Source organism: Lycorma delicatula, chromosome 9 (assembly GCF_047948215.1).
Source record: "Lycorma delicatula isolate Av1 chromosome 9, ASM4794821v1, whole genome shotgun sequence".
Lineage (NCBI taxonomy): Eukaryota > Metazoa > Arthropoda > Insecta > Hemiptera > Fulgoridae > Lycorma > Lycorma delicatula.
The window spans coordinates 38,935,150-38,955,292 of NC_134463.1; the positions used below are offsets into that span (position 1 = coordinate 38,935,150).

Consider the following 20,143-nt stretch of genomic DNA (forward strand, 5'->3'; position numbering starts at 1 on the left):
CACTTGAACTATGCAATTGTAAAGATGCTGAGAGACGACGGATTGACCGATGTGGACTTCGTGTGACAGCATCTTGTAAAGCTTGAACATTCTGTGGTGTACGGACGGTTCCCTCGTGGCCTGGAGGTTTCTTTTTCATTGCCGAACCAGTTTCCTCAAAATTAGATATCTATGTTTTAATTGCCTGAGCTGATGGAACACGGTCGTGCCGTCCCAGATTAAAATGACAGCGAAATTCTCTACGCGCTCCCTCCACACTGTCATTGTTTTTGTAAAACGCTTTGGTAGCAAATGCACGTTGCGCACCACTCCAAGGATCCATGACAACTAATTGGCAGGTTAGGTTAGAGAGGCTGGCACCACTTATCAAGTGGTACCAAACGCCCACAGCTACCAATACAACTTTCAAAATTTCCCGTTTCTTTGAATCAAAGAGACAATAAATAAATCGAACCTGTCATTTACATAAATTTAAAAGAAGCTACTCCCTAATTTCGTAGGAAACGATGAAAAAATAGAGTATTCTAGATTGTATTGAAATAATTCATCTAAAAGTAGATACTGTATAAGATTATATGAAAGATATTAAAAATAATTTAAGAAACCCAGAGAATTAATTAATTTGTCATAGTTTCAATTAATTTTACCGCTGATGATATTGTTATAAATATGAACTAGATTTTTTCACTTAAAACTGCTTAATAATTTAATATTTTGTAATAAAAAACTTTATACTAACAAAAAAATAAAAGATAACATTCAGAAAAAATCTTTACAATTCTAATATGGGTAGATATGAATCCAGGATGATGTAACATTTTCTAACATTTTTTAAATAATACAATTAAAATCTTTCATTCTTCGTTAAGGATACATTTATGGAAGTAACAAAGAAATATTAAATTGAATGGAAGGCAAATTAATATCGTTTTAAAAAGAGGATGGTTTTTTTTTTTATAAGAAATTTTAAGAAGGTAAATTGTAGCTTCAATAAAAGTATTACTATTTGATTGAAAGAAGAAAATTTAAAGAATGGATTTCGTTAGGTTGTATAGAAAGAAATAAGTGACATAAAAATAAACAGGAAAGTTGATATAAGGAAGAAGTACACCAAGGAGATCTAGCTAAATAATATAATGAAGAAATGTAAGCCAAAGTTGTTCTCGGAAGGGTACAAAAAAAAGTAAACAGTAAATAAGTAAATATATTACCAACAGTAGGGAAAACTAAAATCTATTTTGTATAAGAATCAAAATTCTGAATATTTATATATATTATTTATTTTTCTAGAGTAAAAGTTGTAAAATTTTAATTAATATTTTGACAAAAAAAAAGAAAGAATTATGAGGATTTTATTAACTCATTTTTATAAAAAATTCTATCTGATCAAACATAAAAAAAATCATGCAAAGCTTATGTATAAATTCACTGAGAAGTTAAATAAACCCAAAACCAATAACATGCTATATATAAATTGTTTTATTAAAAATAATGTTGTAAATAGAAAAAATTATTAGTTATTTTTTTATTAATATTTAGATACTGATGTAACGTTAATATTATCTACTAATTAAATAATATTTTATTTATTAAAAATTTATTATTAAAAAAATCAATTTTATGTACATATATAAGTTACCGTGAAAGACCGATATCTGACAAATACCGATATTCTCCAGTGAATGTCGACATATACCAAACACGTCGGTGAAAGACCGAGATATTTGCTTATTCGATATTTGTCAACAAACACAAATAAGCTCTGGTGGGGGTCGAAACGATAGCTAGAAATTAAAAAAAAAACGCCCAATACCAATCTCTAAGATAAATATAAGAAACCCTCTTAAAATATAAGAATATAATACAAGAAACCCTCTTAAAAAAAGGAAGTTTAAATTAAAAGCCAAACATAACCTACGCTCGCTAACCTCATCTAATTAACCTTAAATTTAAAAATTATATATGTTATTCTCCAACATTGGAGGCGATTAATCAAATTCACCGCATTCAGCATGAATGGATGATGGTGATTCACTGATGGTGAAAGTTGAATAAAAATATTTTTATAAAAAAATTGAAAAAAAGGGCAAAACATCTATCATTTATTTGTATCGTTATCGTTCATCCACCCAGTTAATACAATCTGTATATTTTGATTAGCCCTTTCAATTTATAAAACGCAGAAAATTTGATTAAATTTGTTTAATAAATGCGATGAATTTGATTAATCACCTCCAGTGTTGGAGAATAACATATGTAATTTGAATACTTAACGTTAATTAAACGAGATTAGCGAGGGTAAGTTATGTTTGGTTTACATTAAACTAAAATTCGAACCCGGGATTTTCATCTGGAGATCCCGGGTTCGAATACCGATCAGGCATGACATTTTCACACACTATTTGTCATTCATCTCATCCTCTAAAGCAATACCTAATAGTGGTCCCGAAGGTTAAAAAAAAAAAAATAAAAAAATATCGTTCGACTCCCACCACAGCTTATCTGTGTTTGTCGACATATACCGGAGAGGTCCGAATAAGCAAATATTTCAGTCTTTCAGCTACGTATTTTATATGTGTCGAAATTCACCGGAAAATGTTGGCGTTCTCTAATTTCGGTCTTTCACATTAACATATATAGTCAAAATATTAATTTTTCTTTGTTTTTTAATTAAAAAAAGGGGGAAAAGATACATTTTTATATAAAATAAAAAATGAAATGAGTATTTAAGTACATTATTTAATTTATTTAAATTACAATTTAAATAAAAATTAGCTTTATAAACATAATTTATTGTTAAGCACTGCAATTAAAAAAAAAAAAAATGCTTATTTTGATATCTCCTCGTTAAAATTTATAGTCCTGTTATTCCTGATTATATTTTTCCTGAAATCAGCTCAATAACAATTTTTTTTTTAAATTATAGATATAATTTAAAAAATATTTTTTTTTTTTAATTTTATAATAAAATACAGAAATTTTCATTAAATTAAAACTATAAATCTATAAAGAATTGATGAACCTTTCCTTTTTCCCGTATATTTGAAATATTCACAAATTATTGAAATGTTCAAATATTTGAAGTATCGATAAATCTTTTAAAATTTAATTATGATTTAATTTATTTTTATTTTTTTGCTAAATTCTTTTTATTTACAATTAGCTTCCATATTGAGGCTATAAGTAAGTCGAATGATTAGAATATAACTTGAAATAGGATCATAAAAATTTTAATTAAAAAAAATAAATAAATTAGACGATTTGAAAAGGGTAAAAAATATTCTAATTTATTTAACTTGTAATTTTTAGAAGAGAAATAAAACTTTAATACTGGAAGGTTTTAATTAATTAAAATATTCATCACGTTCCTAATTCTAATTTTTACATCTCTAGATAAATATAATTCACTCACTTATAAACTTAAAAAAATATAAAATTGAAAATTAAAAAAAAAAAACACTTTCCAATCTTATATTCCATTCTGTTAATACAATTGTATTTAAAAATAAAAACAAACTGGAATTTTGTTATTGAAGTAAGATATTTTACTAAAAATTTGACAAAAATAAAATCATATTAAATGAAAAATAATGAAAAGGTCAAATTACAATTTGTTAACAAGATAAACTGATTTTCTAACCTCTTCAAGAAAAATGAAATTAAAGTAATAATTATTCATGAACAATATTTAAAAACTAAATTTTGAAAAAAACTGAAAAAATGTTTTTCATATATATTTTAAATTATTATATTTTATTTAAATTTATCTCGCCTTTTCTCAATAAATAAATTAATTCAAAATAAATTATATATTTATATTTATGATTACTATATTTTGAGAATAAATTTTCATCGGTTCATCAGTTTTTTGATAGATTATAAACAAATTATTAGTTTCATGTTTGTGCACATAAAAGCGTAAAGTGGAAAACGTTGTGCGAAGTGTTTATTAATCTAATTGATTGGTAAGCTTTAATGGAAATTTACCTCCTAAGATGTCATCAAAGAATCTTTCAAAATAATCTTCTTCATCGTCGTCATCGTCATCATCATCATCACTGGCTGTACCTTCATCATCATCATCGTCGTCGTCATCGTCTTCTGTAATATCTAAGTCAACGTCATCGTCATCATCATCGTCATCGTCATCGTCATCATCTTCTGAAGAGGCAGCAGGCGCTTGTCCTGGCGCTGCTACTGGTGTTTCTGCTTGCGCCGCTGCTGCTGGTACGACTGCTTGTCTAGAAGAAACAGCCGAGTTCGGACTAGATACTGGAGATCCTGATACTGCCACTATCGTTAGGCAAAAAAGTAAAAGCCAACGCGTCATCCCTTCCTGTAAAAAAAAAGAAGTGTTCTTAATTTTATTAAAAGAAACATAAACTGTCAATGTATATACTGCATTACTTATTGTTATAAAAAAAAAAATTCAGGTTATATATAAAATTTAATATAATTGTGATTTTTACCACAGGTCGCTTCCAACAATCGTCAATGGGGAAATCATTCTCAAAAATAACAAACATCCAATGAGAGACTTACAAGGAAATATAAGGAGTATTATATAACGAATATAAGAACGAAGGAGAAATGACCATTATTCTAAGGATTTTCCTAAGGATATTTTTTGTTTATTTTTACAAGTAGAATCCGAAAAAGGTATAGCCAGTCCACCATTTCAGAAACATTCTGTATGTTAATCAGTATATAAAAAAAAGCACGATAAAAAAAATTTTAGCACGATATATAACCCGCATCAAAGATTGTTTTCATCTATTTTTAATAAATCGATCTATCTATTTTTAATTTGTACAGTTTTTTAATAAATAAGAGGCTAATAAATCAGATGGAAATGTAAAAAAAGGAAAACCAATCAGATCAATGTAAGATGGCCGCTGTCAAACACAACGACCAATCACAAAGATCCCGTATGGCCGTTACCAATGTAAACAAAATCACATCTGATTAAGTAACAAATTTCTTTGAATTATATTTAAAAGCTAAAACATCTGTATTTATTAAAAAAAAAAAAACACCAAAACAAAAAGAAAAGCCACCAAGAAGGATGACTTACAGTAAATAAATTAAAACACCAAACTTTCTTATAGCCCAGATAGACTTAAGACTATGCATACAAGAAAAGTCGAAATAACCAGATACACAGAAAATAATATCCCTACATAATGACCAAAAATCCTTTGTTAGGTTAAATATTCACTTTTGTCTGAATTTACAGAAGGCATTTACAACGAAGCATTGATAAATATTGAAGACAAGTGCTTAGCTAATGCAAATAAAGTTCTTAGTGATTGGGAATGCCAGCACCCACCCTAGCTGGGATTGCTTCATTTGATGTGGATTTACGCCGTGAACAGAGTTACAACATTGGTGATCTTCAGTCATATGTCCAATCAAACATTCCCAAATTAACGCGTGAACAGAAAGGCATTTATGATCGCATAATGCACATGATAAATGACGGAGTTGGGGGGACCTTCTTCTTGGATGCGCCAGGAGGAACTGGGAAAACATTCCTCATTAGATTGATTCTAGCAAAGGTTCGATCAAAAAATGACATAGCCTTAGCTCTTGCTTCGTCTGGAATAGCTGCGACATTGTTACCAGGTGGAAGGACTGCGCATTCAGCTCTGAAGTTGCCATTAAACATGCAAATCATCGAGATTCCCACGTGCAATATTTCCAAAGCATCCTGTATGGGAAAAATATTACAAAACTGTAAACTCATTGTTTGGGATGAATGCACGATGGCACATAAAAAATCACTTAAAGCTCTTGATCGATCGTTACGAGATTTGCGTGGAAAGGTTCTACCGTTCGGGAATGCTTTGATATTGCTCGCAGGAGATTTTAGGCAAACATTGCCTGTAATTTCTCGATCGACACCAGCAGACGAAATAAATGCTTGCCTGAAATATTCAACACTGTGGCGACACGTACGTACATTGCAGTTGACTACGAATATGCGTGTCCAGTTGCAGAATGATCCATCAGCTGAGGTATTCTCACGACAGTTACTGGACATTGGAAACGGACAGCTGCCAGTCGATGAGACGTCTAGACGAATATCATTTCCTGATAATTTTTATAATTTATTAACATCGAAAGAAGAACTGATCGAAAAAGTATTTCCTGATATTCAGATTAATCATAGAAATCACGATCGGCTCGGTGAACGAGCTATCCTTGTCGCAAAGAATAAAGATGTCTATCAACTTAATAATGTTATTCAATCCAGCATTCAAAGTGAGGAAATTACACATAAGTCGATAGACACCGTTGTGGAAGCAGATGAAGTAGTTAATTATCCAACGGAATTTTTAAACTCACTTGATCTGCCAGGGATGCCACCACACATATTAAAATTGAAAATAGGTGTGCCAATTATCCTGTTGCGGAATATTAATCAGCCAAAACTCTGCAACGGCACGCGACTTGCAGTTAAAAAATTGATGAATAACGTAGTGGAAGCAACGATTTTAACAGGGCCTTTCAAAGGTAAAGATGTCCTCATTCCTCGAATACCCATGATCCCGACCGATACACCATTTCAATTTAAAAGATTGCAATTCCCAATTCGATTGGCATTTGCAATCACAATCAATAAAGCTCAAGGTCAATCTTTAGAATTGTGTGGTTTAGAGTGAGGCGGATTGCTTCTCACATGGACAACTGTATGTGCGTGTTCCCGAGTCGGCAAACCAGATAGCCTTTATATCTACGCAGACAGTGGAAAAACAAAAAAATATTGTATATCCACAAGCATTGCAAAATTAAACTTCTATGAAACGTATGCTTTGTTTTGTTTCTCATTTCTCATCCATGCAACCACAATATGCCACAGCGAAGCGCGGCGGGTACAGCTAGTAATATTATATAATGTTATACTTGTTTAAATTTTATATTTAAGCGTCATAAGAAAAATGTGTAAAATTGTGTAAAAGAGTTTTAGTAAGAAATATTACAACTTAAAAATTTTTATTTAAATTGATTTTCTACATTTATTTTCACGGAAAAAAATTGCGTGAGAAATTCACTCGCAACTCATCAGCACTTGAATTAGCGTCATAACCACTGCCATCTAAAATAAAATCTTTCCATTATTTGATTCTTCCTCCCACATAATAACTTTTTCAGTTCCATGTAATGGATTACTAATGCAATATTTTTTAAATCCTTGTCTAATGCTATATCTGTTGTTATCGAATTTCACAACTTAATAATCCACTCACATAATAAGTTCACTGAAGTTTCTTTATTTTTCTAGTAGGAGTTATTTCTTCGCATCCAAAAATTTTAATTTTTTAAGATTATCTTTTAAAGTCTTGTTCAGAACTACATCGAAAACCTGTAACTGTAAAATCATACCACCAGGTACTATAACTAAATCCGTGTTTAGTCTTTTTAAGATCTAATATTAATATGAATCGCTGTTTTCAAACATTTTCTGGACCAGACCGTTTTAAGCCTTTAAGTCAATCTTTGATCAAAGACTCATCTATCCAAACTTTTTCATTAATAGGTACTTTTATTAGTAATAGTATGTAGTAATAATAATAATAATAATAACAATTGTTATTAATATGAATATAAAATGTAATAAGTCCCACATCATGAATATACTGTAGAAATAAAAATAATAAATTACGATACAATTTAAAAGGCCGGTCGAATTCAAATGTAAGTTAGTCCCGCATATAAATCGACCTCATATATAGGTCGACCTCTATTTTATGGGAGAAAATGTAAAGAAAAAACCTCGACCTTCGATCTATATTCGAGCAAGTACTATCGTAACATGTCTTAGGCGTACTTAGGTTTTATGTTAAGAATTATTCATGTAATCTAATAAATTATAAAGTAATGAAGATGGCTGAAGTATAATAATAATAAAAATATGCGTTATCATACTAGAATATTATATACCAGAAATAGACATTTCTTTTTTATCTAGGCACAATATTAATAAGGCAAAAAAATACCTTCTCCTCAAAAAAAAACAAAAAAAAAACGCTACAAATGTAAATAAAATTTTCAAGTATTAAAAAGAATTTCTTTATAACATTAGTATACAGTATTAAAATAACTACAAACAAACATAGTCAACAGGCGAGTTGTAAAAGAAAATAATTGCTTTTTTTTAAAAATGCTATATTAGTGAAGAATTTTGTAATAAGTTGATAAATTAAAAAAAGAGGTTTTTAAAAAGAAATTGGGGAAGAGAGAAGATTTGTAGAAGAGTGTATTTGTAGTAAAACAAAGAACTAGGTTAGTAGGACATGTCTTAAAGATTTAAAGAATTTACGATCTACATCTTTAGTAATCTGAGGTAAAAAATATTAACTGTTAATAGAAAGTAATTTAATGTCTAATACAATAAAATCATTGATGAAAAAAAAATTAATTTGATGAATCAGTTACTTTAAACTTTTTCGCTTTAGATTTATCTCTAGAACTAGTAGTAAATGTTACTACAGCTAGTAGACTTATCTTGACTTCCTTCCAAAGATAGTTGTAAAAATAATTTTTTTTTATATGTAAATTAAATTAAAAAAAAAAAAATTACAGTTAAAAAATCGTTTGAAATTCTTTAAAATGGTTGAAAATATCTAAAATATATCGTAAAATTAGAATATTGCATTATAATATTATGATTTTTTTACGTAATTGTTAATTTCCTGGCGTTATAGCTCTAGAGTTATGCTGCAAGAAGGAAATTATGGTAATTTTTCAGTCAAAAAATGGGGTATGGAGTTTTATCATTTCTCAACGTTTATAACCCAAGAAGAACCCAAGAAGAACTTTTGATCGGATAAACAGATTTTTATGAAATTTTGTACAGAAAATTGTATAAATGGAGCAATTTGTTGGTAAAATTTTGGGATCAATATCTCAAGGGGTGATGAGGGGAGGTGTTTTGGAGGTCAAGTTTCTCAAAATTTTGCAAACATGATCTCACTTTATATTAAGTTCAGTACGTGCTTGCGTTTTTATCTTACAATTTTTTTTAAATTGCCCCAAAATTTCCCCTTTCCTAAAAATCGAAAATGTTTTTTTTTATTGACCATTTTTAACCGAATGTCTTTCTATGCGTAGTGTAATGTAAGCGATACAAAATACTTTGAGAGCAATACTGGGTCTAGGAAAGCCATCAAAGTTTAAAATTTTCGATTTTTTTTAACTTTTCAAAAGTTTTTTCTTTATTTAGACTTTAATATATTGGTATAATAGACTTTTAATAATAATAATATTACAATAAAATTTCACCATAATTTACAAACACCCCACCACCAAAAAATAAATTTTAGGGTAACCTTTTATTGGTTGTACATTTTTTTAGTGAAATTTTTTCGTTTTTTACATTTAACATAGCAAACGTCGAAAAATTAAAAAAAATTGCTTGGAAGGTGATTTTGGAGACGGGGAAGCAGAAAATATACCGATTTTTTTAAAACTTTCTTTGATTTATTAAAACATAATAATGATAATTTTGCTATAAAAATACATCATAAACTCCCACCTCAAAAAAAGAAATCTTAGATAACCTTTTCATATATAATTATTAATTATTTTTCCACTATTCAAGAATAAATAACCGCTGCCAAGAAAGAATTACAACTTTGTTGACAGATTTTTTTTAAACTAAAAGGAAAAGAATAAAAGTTTTTAAAGTGTGAAGTTACAAAAAGATTTAAAGATTATTCAAGCCGATAAAACAGAAAATTAAAATGTCGTAAAGACGAATAGGTGAGGAGATAAATTTGTGAAGTGATGAACTAGATTGGTGAGCCACATATTAAGACATTCAAATTTTTTGACAATTTGATAATATATGGGTTTGGAGAAGATAAAAAATAAAAAGGAAGACAAAGATTGGAATGTTTAAAAGGATAATTGAGGATATAAAATTAAATAAATATATCATGATGAAATATTAGCACAAAACAGAAAGGATGGACTATAGCATGAAACCAGACAAATTATTACTAAAAAATGTTCGGTTTTTACATATTTTATATAAATATACTTCTCATCATATTTTAGTTTTGTAATTAATTGTATATTTAATCCTATTGCAGTCTATATTTTCTAAAATAAATAAAAAATAAAACAAAAATATTATAAAAATAAATTTTTTGATTAAATGATAAATAAATCATGTGTTAATTTTTAATATTTATTAACTACTTTATGTTTATATGATTATACACTAAAATTGTTACAATATTTTAACATTTTTTTGGAAGGTGATTTTGGAGGCGGGGAAGCAGAAAATAAACCGATTTTTTTAAACTTTCAAAACTTCCTTTGATTTATTAAAACATAATAATGATAATTTTGTTATAAAAATACATTTTTACATATTATTGTAACATTTTATACACTAAAATGTTACAATAGCACACCTATCACAGGTGAAAGATATATTAATTTAGATCTAATTCCTAGATCCTAATTTCGATCTAATTTGGGAGCAAATTTAATTCCTCCCAAATAACTTGTGTTAACCATTCAATATAATCATATATATATATATATATATATATATATATATATATATATATATATATATATATATATATATATATTGATATATATATATATATATTTGATATATATATATATAATATTATAAAATCATCAATACATATATACAATATAATCATCAATAATATTCATTATAATCAATCCGCTATAAGGGTATTTTTAATTTTTTTACTTGTAGATTGTTAATAAACACTATATTTAATATTTTTAAAAGTTATTATATAGCTTGCTATTTTATACGTAACAAATCGCTAGCCCAAACATTATTTTTTTTAATATGATTACTTAAAGAATTAAAAAACAACCAATCAAGTTGGTCTGGTGGCAAACTCGTCATCATAAATCAGCTGATTTCGAAATCGAGAGTTCTAAGGTTCAAATCCTAATAAAGGTAGTTGCTTTTATCATAGATCGTGGATACCGGTGTTCTTTGGTGGTTGGATTTGTATTAACCGTACGTTTCAAGAATGGTCGGCCTGAGTTCGTTCAAGACTACACGTTTACCGGTGCATTCACAACGATATAGATGAGTCGCTACTGACTTTAATTACTGATACGACAATAAATAAAAATATTAATTTCAAATAAATATTTATTCATAAAAAAAAATGGAATAAACCATAGCTTTAGTATTTCAGATCTATCTAAGTTATAACTGTAAGTAAATTAAATATAATAGATTAATAAATATAATTAAACGATAAAATATGTATATTAAAAAAATACAAAAAACTGTAAATTAAATTTTAAAATCAGTACAAATAAACGGAAAATAGCAATTAATTATGCATATATTAATTTACTGCAATAAGCAATTTGAATTAAGTCAATAAACTTTTAAGAACAACCACCAACTGTATTGCTAGAATAAAGAATAATTCTGCGTTCTCCAAAACTTAAAATTTCCAAAAAAAGAAGAAAAATAACAATTTCACAAATAAGTAGCACTTGTATAACTAAATATAAATCATCCCATTTCAGTGGAATTGGAATGTTGAAATGCAAATATATATTTCCTTAATGAAGGAGAAAATAGTGACTACTATACATCACCCTTCTCAGTGAACCTGGAATAGGATGATTGTTATTTTTGGGAATGGGCTATTATTTTTTACTACTTGTATAAATAAGCAAAAGTAATAAAATAGTAAATAATACTTTATAATAAAATAAAGTAAATAGTAAAAAAATATTACTGCAATATAAAAAACATAATCTGAGCATTAATGCTGGGTAAATAAATAATCAAAAAATTAATTTTCAAAAATATTTGCAAAAAAAATTTCTTTACCGATGTAACTTTTTTCTGTTTAGGAATGTATTTTTAAATCAGTATTATTTTTACATTCGTATCAGACGGAAATATTTTTAAAATCTAAGAATGAAATACTTATAAACGTAACTTGATTAGATTGCTTTTTAACAACAAATTTGATTTTATTTAATAAATAATTATACTTTTGGTGTTGTAAGTTAAACTGTTAGTACTTTTTAAAGAGTACAAATCTATATACATAAAACAACATGTAATGATTAATTTTTAATCAATTCCCTGCAAAAACTATTTAAGATAAATTGATAAAAATTTATATATATATATTTTTTTTCTTACAGTGTAAGTACAGACTAATAAAGGATTTTTTGAAATTCCGAATTTAAAAGAGGTTTAAATGAAGTAACAACGAAATTTACTATTTTTTTTTAATTTCTCGGTAAAAAATCAATATATCAGCTTGATTTTTTGTTGTGTATAATGTTCATGTGTGTACCTAAAAATCAATTCTTAGATTTTTTGAAATTCCGAGTTTAAAGAGTTTTAATGGATTTCTGAATTTTTTTTTAAACCCAGCTATTTCTTTTTTCTCGATAACAAATGAAGATATCACCTTGATTTTTGGTACGTGTAATTTTCATGTGGATATCTAACAAACAATTTGTAAATTTTTCGAAATTCAACCTTGAAAGGGGAGAATAAAAGTAAAAAAATCATTACAAATACTCCACATTACCGACTATATTAAACGAGATATTCAATACATTTGGGCTTGCAAAATATTTTACAGATAAATATTTAAAAACCATTTTCGGGTTTTTTGAATTTCGATTTTTCAAGGGGTGCAACGGTGTACGGTGCGGCGGCTCAACCAACACAGCCACTGTTACTGTTACTGTAAGTGCGACGCGACTGGCTACACGTGCCTCCAGTTATTTGACTAAAAAACATAAAATAAAATAAAAATGATTGCGACGGGAAACGTAGGTAAACATATAGGGCGGGCGAAGCTGCGACAGGGATTCTAGTTTAATATAAAGAAATATGCGGCATAGAAAAAAACTAATCCAGTTAGACATGATTATTCTAAATAATATTTATTGTATTACTTAAAGCGTACTTCGCTAATTTTATTCCATGCGTTAAATTTATAAGTATTTTAAAGCACACGTATTCACACTAGACCCTATCGTATTTATAATTTATTATGATTGAGTTCATGCATAAATTTTGACCTAAAAAAATGAAGATAAGTAAATAAAACAGAAAAAAATACAGTTGATAATTTTGCTAGGTAATTTATATATAAAAAATATTGGCCTATTATTATATATAAAACATTGGCCTATTCATTCTTGAATTATATGTTAATTTTCTTTGTTTTATTTTATTTTTATTATTTATTTTTTTTACAACTCATTCATTGACCGTTAGTAGTAATTACGTAATTCAACAATTACAACTGCATAATAAGAATGAGATAATCAGTTCTGCCAGGTAGAGTACATCGTAACATACTGATGCATTAGTTAAGATTCACCGATTCGCTTGTTACGTAAATAAACGTATCTTGTTATTTACATTTTGTATTATATTATTTATTTAAAAAATCTTATACAATTTTTATTATTACATTTAATTATTATTTTTTTTTTTTTTAGCTTGAATATAAGGCAAATAATATTAAATAGTTATATTTTTGTTGACCACAATATAACAAGTTTTGGGTATCTTGTAAAAATTATAAATTTTCGTTGGAGCATATTTCTGATTTTGTCTATAATAAAATTATGATTTTGAAGTACCTTATAAAAACAAGACTAAGCCTTTCATTATTATAATTATAATTATATTATTATTATTATTATTACTATTACTATTATTATTATTATTATTATTATTATTATTTATTATATTTTATTACTGACACTTTTTAAAAAATTTTGAATAATTTTTTAGGTAAATAATTCGCTGTCGTATTATACTTTGGTACTCATAAACATTAATTTCGTAGATAAATTTTTAGGCAATTAAAAATTTATAATGATTTTATATTTATAAATGTACTATTTCCTCTTTTTTAACAAAGAAATTTATATTATATATATATATATTGATATATATATATATATATATATATATATATATATATATATATATATATATATACACACACACAAACACACATTTATCATTAAAAATACAAAACAGTATCCGCTCTTATTAAACCAAATAACAGAAATATTTACACGAAGTATAACATTGTAAATCGATCTACATATGAAAGGACCTCATTATGCATCTTTTACTACTTTTAATAAATTACTAGCTCATTTAACATTTATCTAAATAATTTATTTATAATATTTTTTTTTTTACGGAAACAATATTACTGTATTGATGAGTTTTAAAATAATATTTATTTAAAAAAATAAAAGTAATCTTATATTTCCAATCTCCTTAAGATAATTATTAAAAAAAAAGTTTCATTTAAAACATATAGTTTACAATTTAAATATATATTATAATTTAAATATATTTATTTAAAAAAATAAAAGTAATCTTATATTTCCAATCTCCTTAAGATAATTATTAAAAAAAAAGTTTCATTTAAAACATATAGTTTACAAAATACATTTAACCATGTTGAAAACTTCTATAGTTAACAATTTTTTGTTTAATTAAAATTCTTGTTAGCAATATTTTATTAAAATATAAATAGTTTGGTTTGTTAATATGCAGCATATAATGTTTTAAAGTGATGAACGAATTAAAGACTGTCTAAATGTGTAAGTATTAAATTTTCATTTTCTTTTAAAACTCCGGAACCACCGTAAGGTATTATTTCAGAGGATGATATGTATGAATGTAAATGAAGTGTAGCCTTCGTTTCAGTCTCATGTCGACCATTCCTGAGATGTGTGGTTAATGGAAACCCAACCACTAAAGAACATCGGTATACACGATCTAGTATTCAAATCCGAACAAAAGTTTTTACTAGGATTTGAACCTTAGAACTCTCCACTTCGAAATCAACTGATCTGCGAGTTCACCACTAGACCAACCTTGTGGTTACAAGTATTACCTATCCAAAAATATGAACTACATTTTTCTGTTAGAATTTTACTTTTTACCGATCTGTCAACTCTTCCCTTTATACAAAACACTTACAACCTATTGTTTTGTTGTAAATACGTTAAAAGTATAATATTTTTAACCATAAATTTTTTAAATTTTTTTATGTATTATTTTTATGAACTATTATTTTATCGGTAGAACTTCAAAGGAAATACATAAAATTGATATGGGTGGAACCCTTGATTAAAGAAATTAGAATCAATAAAAGGATAATTAAAATATTATCTTTAGTGCACCTATTTAAACGAATATTTTTTTTATTAAAAATGTTTATTCACACCTGAAATCAAATATTTATTTTTGGTTGTACTTTTAAATCACCCGTACGTACATTACCCACATTTCATCACCTCATACATGTATTAATTATCTTGATTAAATATTAATTATATTGTCACAATATACCGTAATATTTAAATAGATTGTTCTTGAATAAACATAGTGAAAGTAGTATGTACATGATTCTTTACGTTATTTACATTTTACCCCTATTTAATTTTATAATAATTATCTGTTTATTAATATTTATCGTGGTACTGTTTAAGAGATTTGATAAAATGCTTGCAACATCGTAGTCGGTCAGATTATAAACGAATTTTCTAAGTGAATTTGGAAAAAATAATTATAATAAATAAAATCACGACAGATAAAAAATAAAACACCTGAATAAAGAAACAGAAAAAAGGAAATAATAACTAAGATAGAATTAAGATCTTATGGAAGAAGAAAGAGAAATCCAAACTATATAAACGCGATCCTTATTGGACGCAACGAAAAAGAATCACAATAAAACTAAAAGAAATCTAATAATAAAATAATTACGATATGTTAGTGGTAAATAAATAAAAAATCATTAAAAACTTTTTTTTAAATAATCCTTCAAACTACATGGGTAGGGTATATAAAAGAAAAGTGATTCATAATTTTCAAACAAGAAATATAAAATGTAAGGAATTAAAAAATTAGAAAATTTAGAATTAGAAAATTTAAGACTGTAAATTATAAAGAATTTTATTTAAAATACAAAATATAAAGAAAACAATGTTTTTATAATTTTTTATGTTTTTATTTCGGCTATTGTTAAGCGTAGAATAACATAATTTGGTACCATAAAATATATATATATATATATAAATGCTGCCAAAGTATTGCTTTACTTTCCCGGCTACCCTGGTCAAGTTATGATTATTAAAATAACTTTTAAGTATCAAAATTTCCAAATTTCAAATAAAAAGTTTTAGATTTTAAGGATTTTAAAATTTATTAATAAAAAAGGGATTCCTAACAAGAAAAATTAATTAGAAATATTGAAAAAATATAGAATAACTTTTATAAAAGTAATGATAATAATTTCTTCTCATTTTAAATCCGAAATACAATTTAGGTGCCAAGGTTACTTTAATTTTAATAGCTCTTTAAGTAATGAAGAAAAATAATAAACAATTTTTTTCTAATAACAAAAATTAAAATAACTAAAAAACAAAATATATATTTTTTAGTGGTGGAGAATACATTTTAAAATAATTTTTTCTACAAAGATTAGTATATAAATTTGCTTAAGTAAAGTTTTATTTAAATCTTACATCCCCTTCAATAAATATCTTAAATAGAAGATTTAAAAAACTATTTTGGGCATTTTAGGCCCGGGATATATAATTAAAATTTTTTTAGATGTTCTTGACAGCTCTATAAGTGAATTATAAATTTTCAAGAATTTTTTGAAATATTTAAGTGAATAAAGAATAAAAAAAAACATATATTTAAATTTTAAGAGGAGAGTTAATTTTTAGAAACTTTTTTTTTAATATTAATATATATACATAGGTAACAAATTTGCTTTAATTAAAGTTTTCTCTTAAAAACCTCTGTAAAAAATAAAAATTATTTTTTTCGCGATATTCCCCCACCTGTTAACGAATTTTGGAAAAAAATTAATATGAACAATGGTAAAAATATTTGAGCCAAATTTGAGAGAATCTCGATCAACCCTGAGATACAAGGTCAAAAGCAGTGCGACACATACATACATACATACATAAATATGTTTTTTTTTGTTTTTGGTTTAGATGAACTAGTTAGACCCTAAAACATAAAAATTTACAAAAAAACCCGATCTATTTTTGACATATCTCCATATTTTACCTTTTATTTACTTATTATAGCTATTCTAACTGTACTCGCCAGGTACATAAAATAATATTTAATAATAAACATCAATTAGTACAAATAATCATGAAAGTAACGAATTTAAATTTAAGGAGTAAGATTATAATTAAATTAATGAGAAAATAAATGTGAAAGAGGTAATTCAAAAATTAATTATGTAGAATATTTTACATAAGTTCGGAACATCTTTAGAAACTGTAACTGTAATAAACACATGAAAACACTTATTTAATACAGAACACTAAAATCAAATATAAACTTAGGGTTTTTTTATATGTATACAATAGCTCCTCATCACAGCTTTGCTACCTGCATTTCCCGTAGCGGTCAATCTTTTCATTTTATGGTTTTTAGTCAAGTAACCGGAGGCAGGTGCAACCAGTCACACATACAGTAACAGTCAGACCTCCACTACTACATATATATTTTTTTGAGATGAAATATATCCGAAAACCTTCCCAGTTATGCCAAGAAACATGGGTAAACATTTAATAGCGATAGATCTGACAGTTTGTTTAACCCGACCAAAAACCACCCTCCTCCTCTTTATATAGTAGTATAGATATATATAAAAGGTGCCTATGTATAACATTTTGTGGCTCAAAAATCTCCAAAGCTACTAAATCAATTTCCTTGAGATTAATATGTGCTTTAAAAGTGCATCTGAATTTGTGCATGTGAAAATTTTTGGTTTGTTTAGTCGTTCTTGATTACGCTCAATTTAAGGGCAAGTTAAAGTTTAAGGGCAAGATAGGGCCAAGTTAAAAGCTTCTTTATGATGTTGCAAATTGAATCGTTGACCTTTCTTTTTTGTAAATGTTTTAAGTATTTTCCACTAGATAATAGCACAAGATTGTTAATTTACTAAAAAAATGTTAAATATTTGAATAAATCATTTTAAACATCGTTTTATTTTATTTAAGAAAATAAAATAATTATTTTATCAAATTACGCTTATAATAATTTACTTTTCTTATAAACAGAAAATATATTTTAGTATTAAATACAAAAAAAATGCTTATTTTAGTTTTCTCATTTTTTTTAACAAAATTTTGGATTAGTATGATTTACTTTCAAACAAGATAAAATAACTAAAAGTCGGTCTTCTTGTGTGGAAATGAGCAGCAATTGTTTTAAATTTAAAATAAAATTTTCTTTTAAATAAATATTATCTTGAAATATACTAAGAAATGTAATTATAAAATATAAGACAGTGTGTTACAGACAACAAACTGTTTCTTTATATTGATATTTTAACCACAAGAAACCTAATGTAGAATGCATTACTAAGAAATCGAACCTGAAACCTTTCAAATGTTGGTTTAATTTGATACTACTTTTCTAATTATTTATTGGTTTATTAAGATTTTTTTTTTGTTGAGAATATTATTCAGGTGTTATTATTATTATTTAATTAAACATTTCATTTTTGTAATTTGATTAGTCTAGCTGTACTACAATGCATCTAATTGGAACATTTTTTATATAAAAAATATTTCTTAAATATTTACCACTAAGATGTTATATTATTACTATCCTTTTGACATTTCATGAAATCAAAGAAAATAAAAACAAAAAGATAAGAAAGAATAAAATAATTTATTACATTATGAATAAATTTTAAAAGTTATTTATTAATTAATAATAAATTTGCTGGCCTCCGTGGCGAGAGTCGTAGCATCTCGGTCTTTCCGAGAGGCTTCCGAGATTCGAACCCGGGAGGTCCCGGGTTCGAATCCCGGTCAGACATGGCATTTTTCATACGCTAAAAAAATTCCATTTTCCATATCCCACGCATAAGCTTCAAGTTTATGTGACGATATCATCAAATAAAAAAATTATATAATAGGTTATACTTGATTGTTATAATTTACTTATTCTATAAGTAATTATTATTAATAAATTGTTAAAGTAATTTATTAAAAATTTATTTATTAATTTATTAAAAATTGTAAAAGAGAACACCAAAAAATTAAAAAATTCTTTCACTATATGTTTTCGGGTTTTTTCAGAGATTTTTATTTGTACACCTATTCATTTAGCACTGTTGACTTAATTTGTTCTGAAACTTGAAGAAAATAGATTAAAAAAAAAATATTTATATTAATTTTAATGTAATATATATTAATTAATGTAAATATTCTTAAAGAAAATACGTTGGTAACTACCCGTTCCGTCAATTGATATTCCAGATCTTAAACATAACAGAATGTTATGTTTTTTGTTATGTTAAATGTTTTTTCACTAGATTGAAAATTTTGGCAACTAGGTTTACCCACCCATCAGTAGTTACCACTGTTTTTGTTTCTTTCTCCGTCGATTTCACTCCTCCTTGGGGTCGGATTCGCTACCAAGCACACACAAGCTTAGCTCCAAAGGGTGCCATCGCCTCAAACTAACTCGTAAGGGCACAAGGCCCTGCCCAGGCAGCTGGGACTCGGTCTTCCTTGCTTGCTATGCCTCAAATGACGGGATCTCAAAGGGTTCCCCTCACCGGGACTCCGGTCTTAACGCCTGGTCTCTAACGAGGAATCCCAAAAGGATCTCCCTCCGGGACTAGGGTCTTACTTTCCTCCAAACGGCACTCCAAGAGAGTCCCCACCCGATCATCGAAGATGAGGCGCCGGAGCCTCCCACCCCACCCGGATGAGTCTGTCCTTTGCAGATACCATAACGCAGATGTGTACATATTCATGGTGCTGGCGCAGGTGAGGCAGCCTTACATCCTCGACCACTATTGTTTATGAAAACTAAACTTATTTTTAAACGCGCGCAAAATGTTTTAGTTCATGAAATCTACTTTACTGAGTTTATAAATTAAAAAAGGATCATCGTAATCAGTATATTTGGTTAATATTGAGGATTGAATACATTAAAAAAAAACACACTAGTCGATTTAAGAACCTTTTCCTTAATTGAAATCGGTTTTAAAATAGCATAATTAAATTTAATATTTTTGCCAAAGATTTTTGTAAGAAATGAAATGCAAAAAAAGGATTG

At 26.9% G+C, this 20,143-nt stretch overlaps 1 protein-coding gene across 1 annotated transcript in view; it reads right to left on the reverse strand.

Moving 5' to 3' along the window:
• Positions 1-20,143, reverse strand: part of LOC142330178 (uncharacterized) — a 57,565-nt gene that overhangs the window by 13,551 nt on the left and 23,871 nt on the right. Inside the window, exon 2 of the mRNA XM_075375285.1 lies at positions 3,988-4,336. Within this exon, the coding sequence (XP_075231400.1) occupies positions 3,988-4,330 (343 nt within the window). The 5' untranslated portion in view covers positions 4,331-4,336. The remainder of the gene's footprint in view (positions 1-3,987; positions 4,337-20,143) is intronic.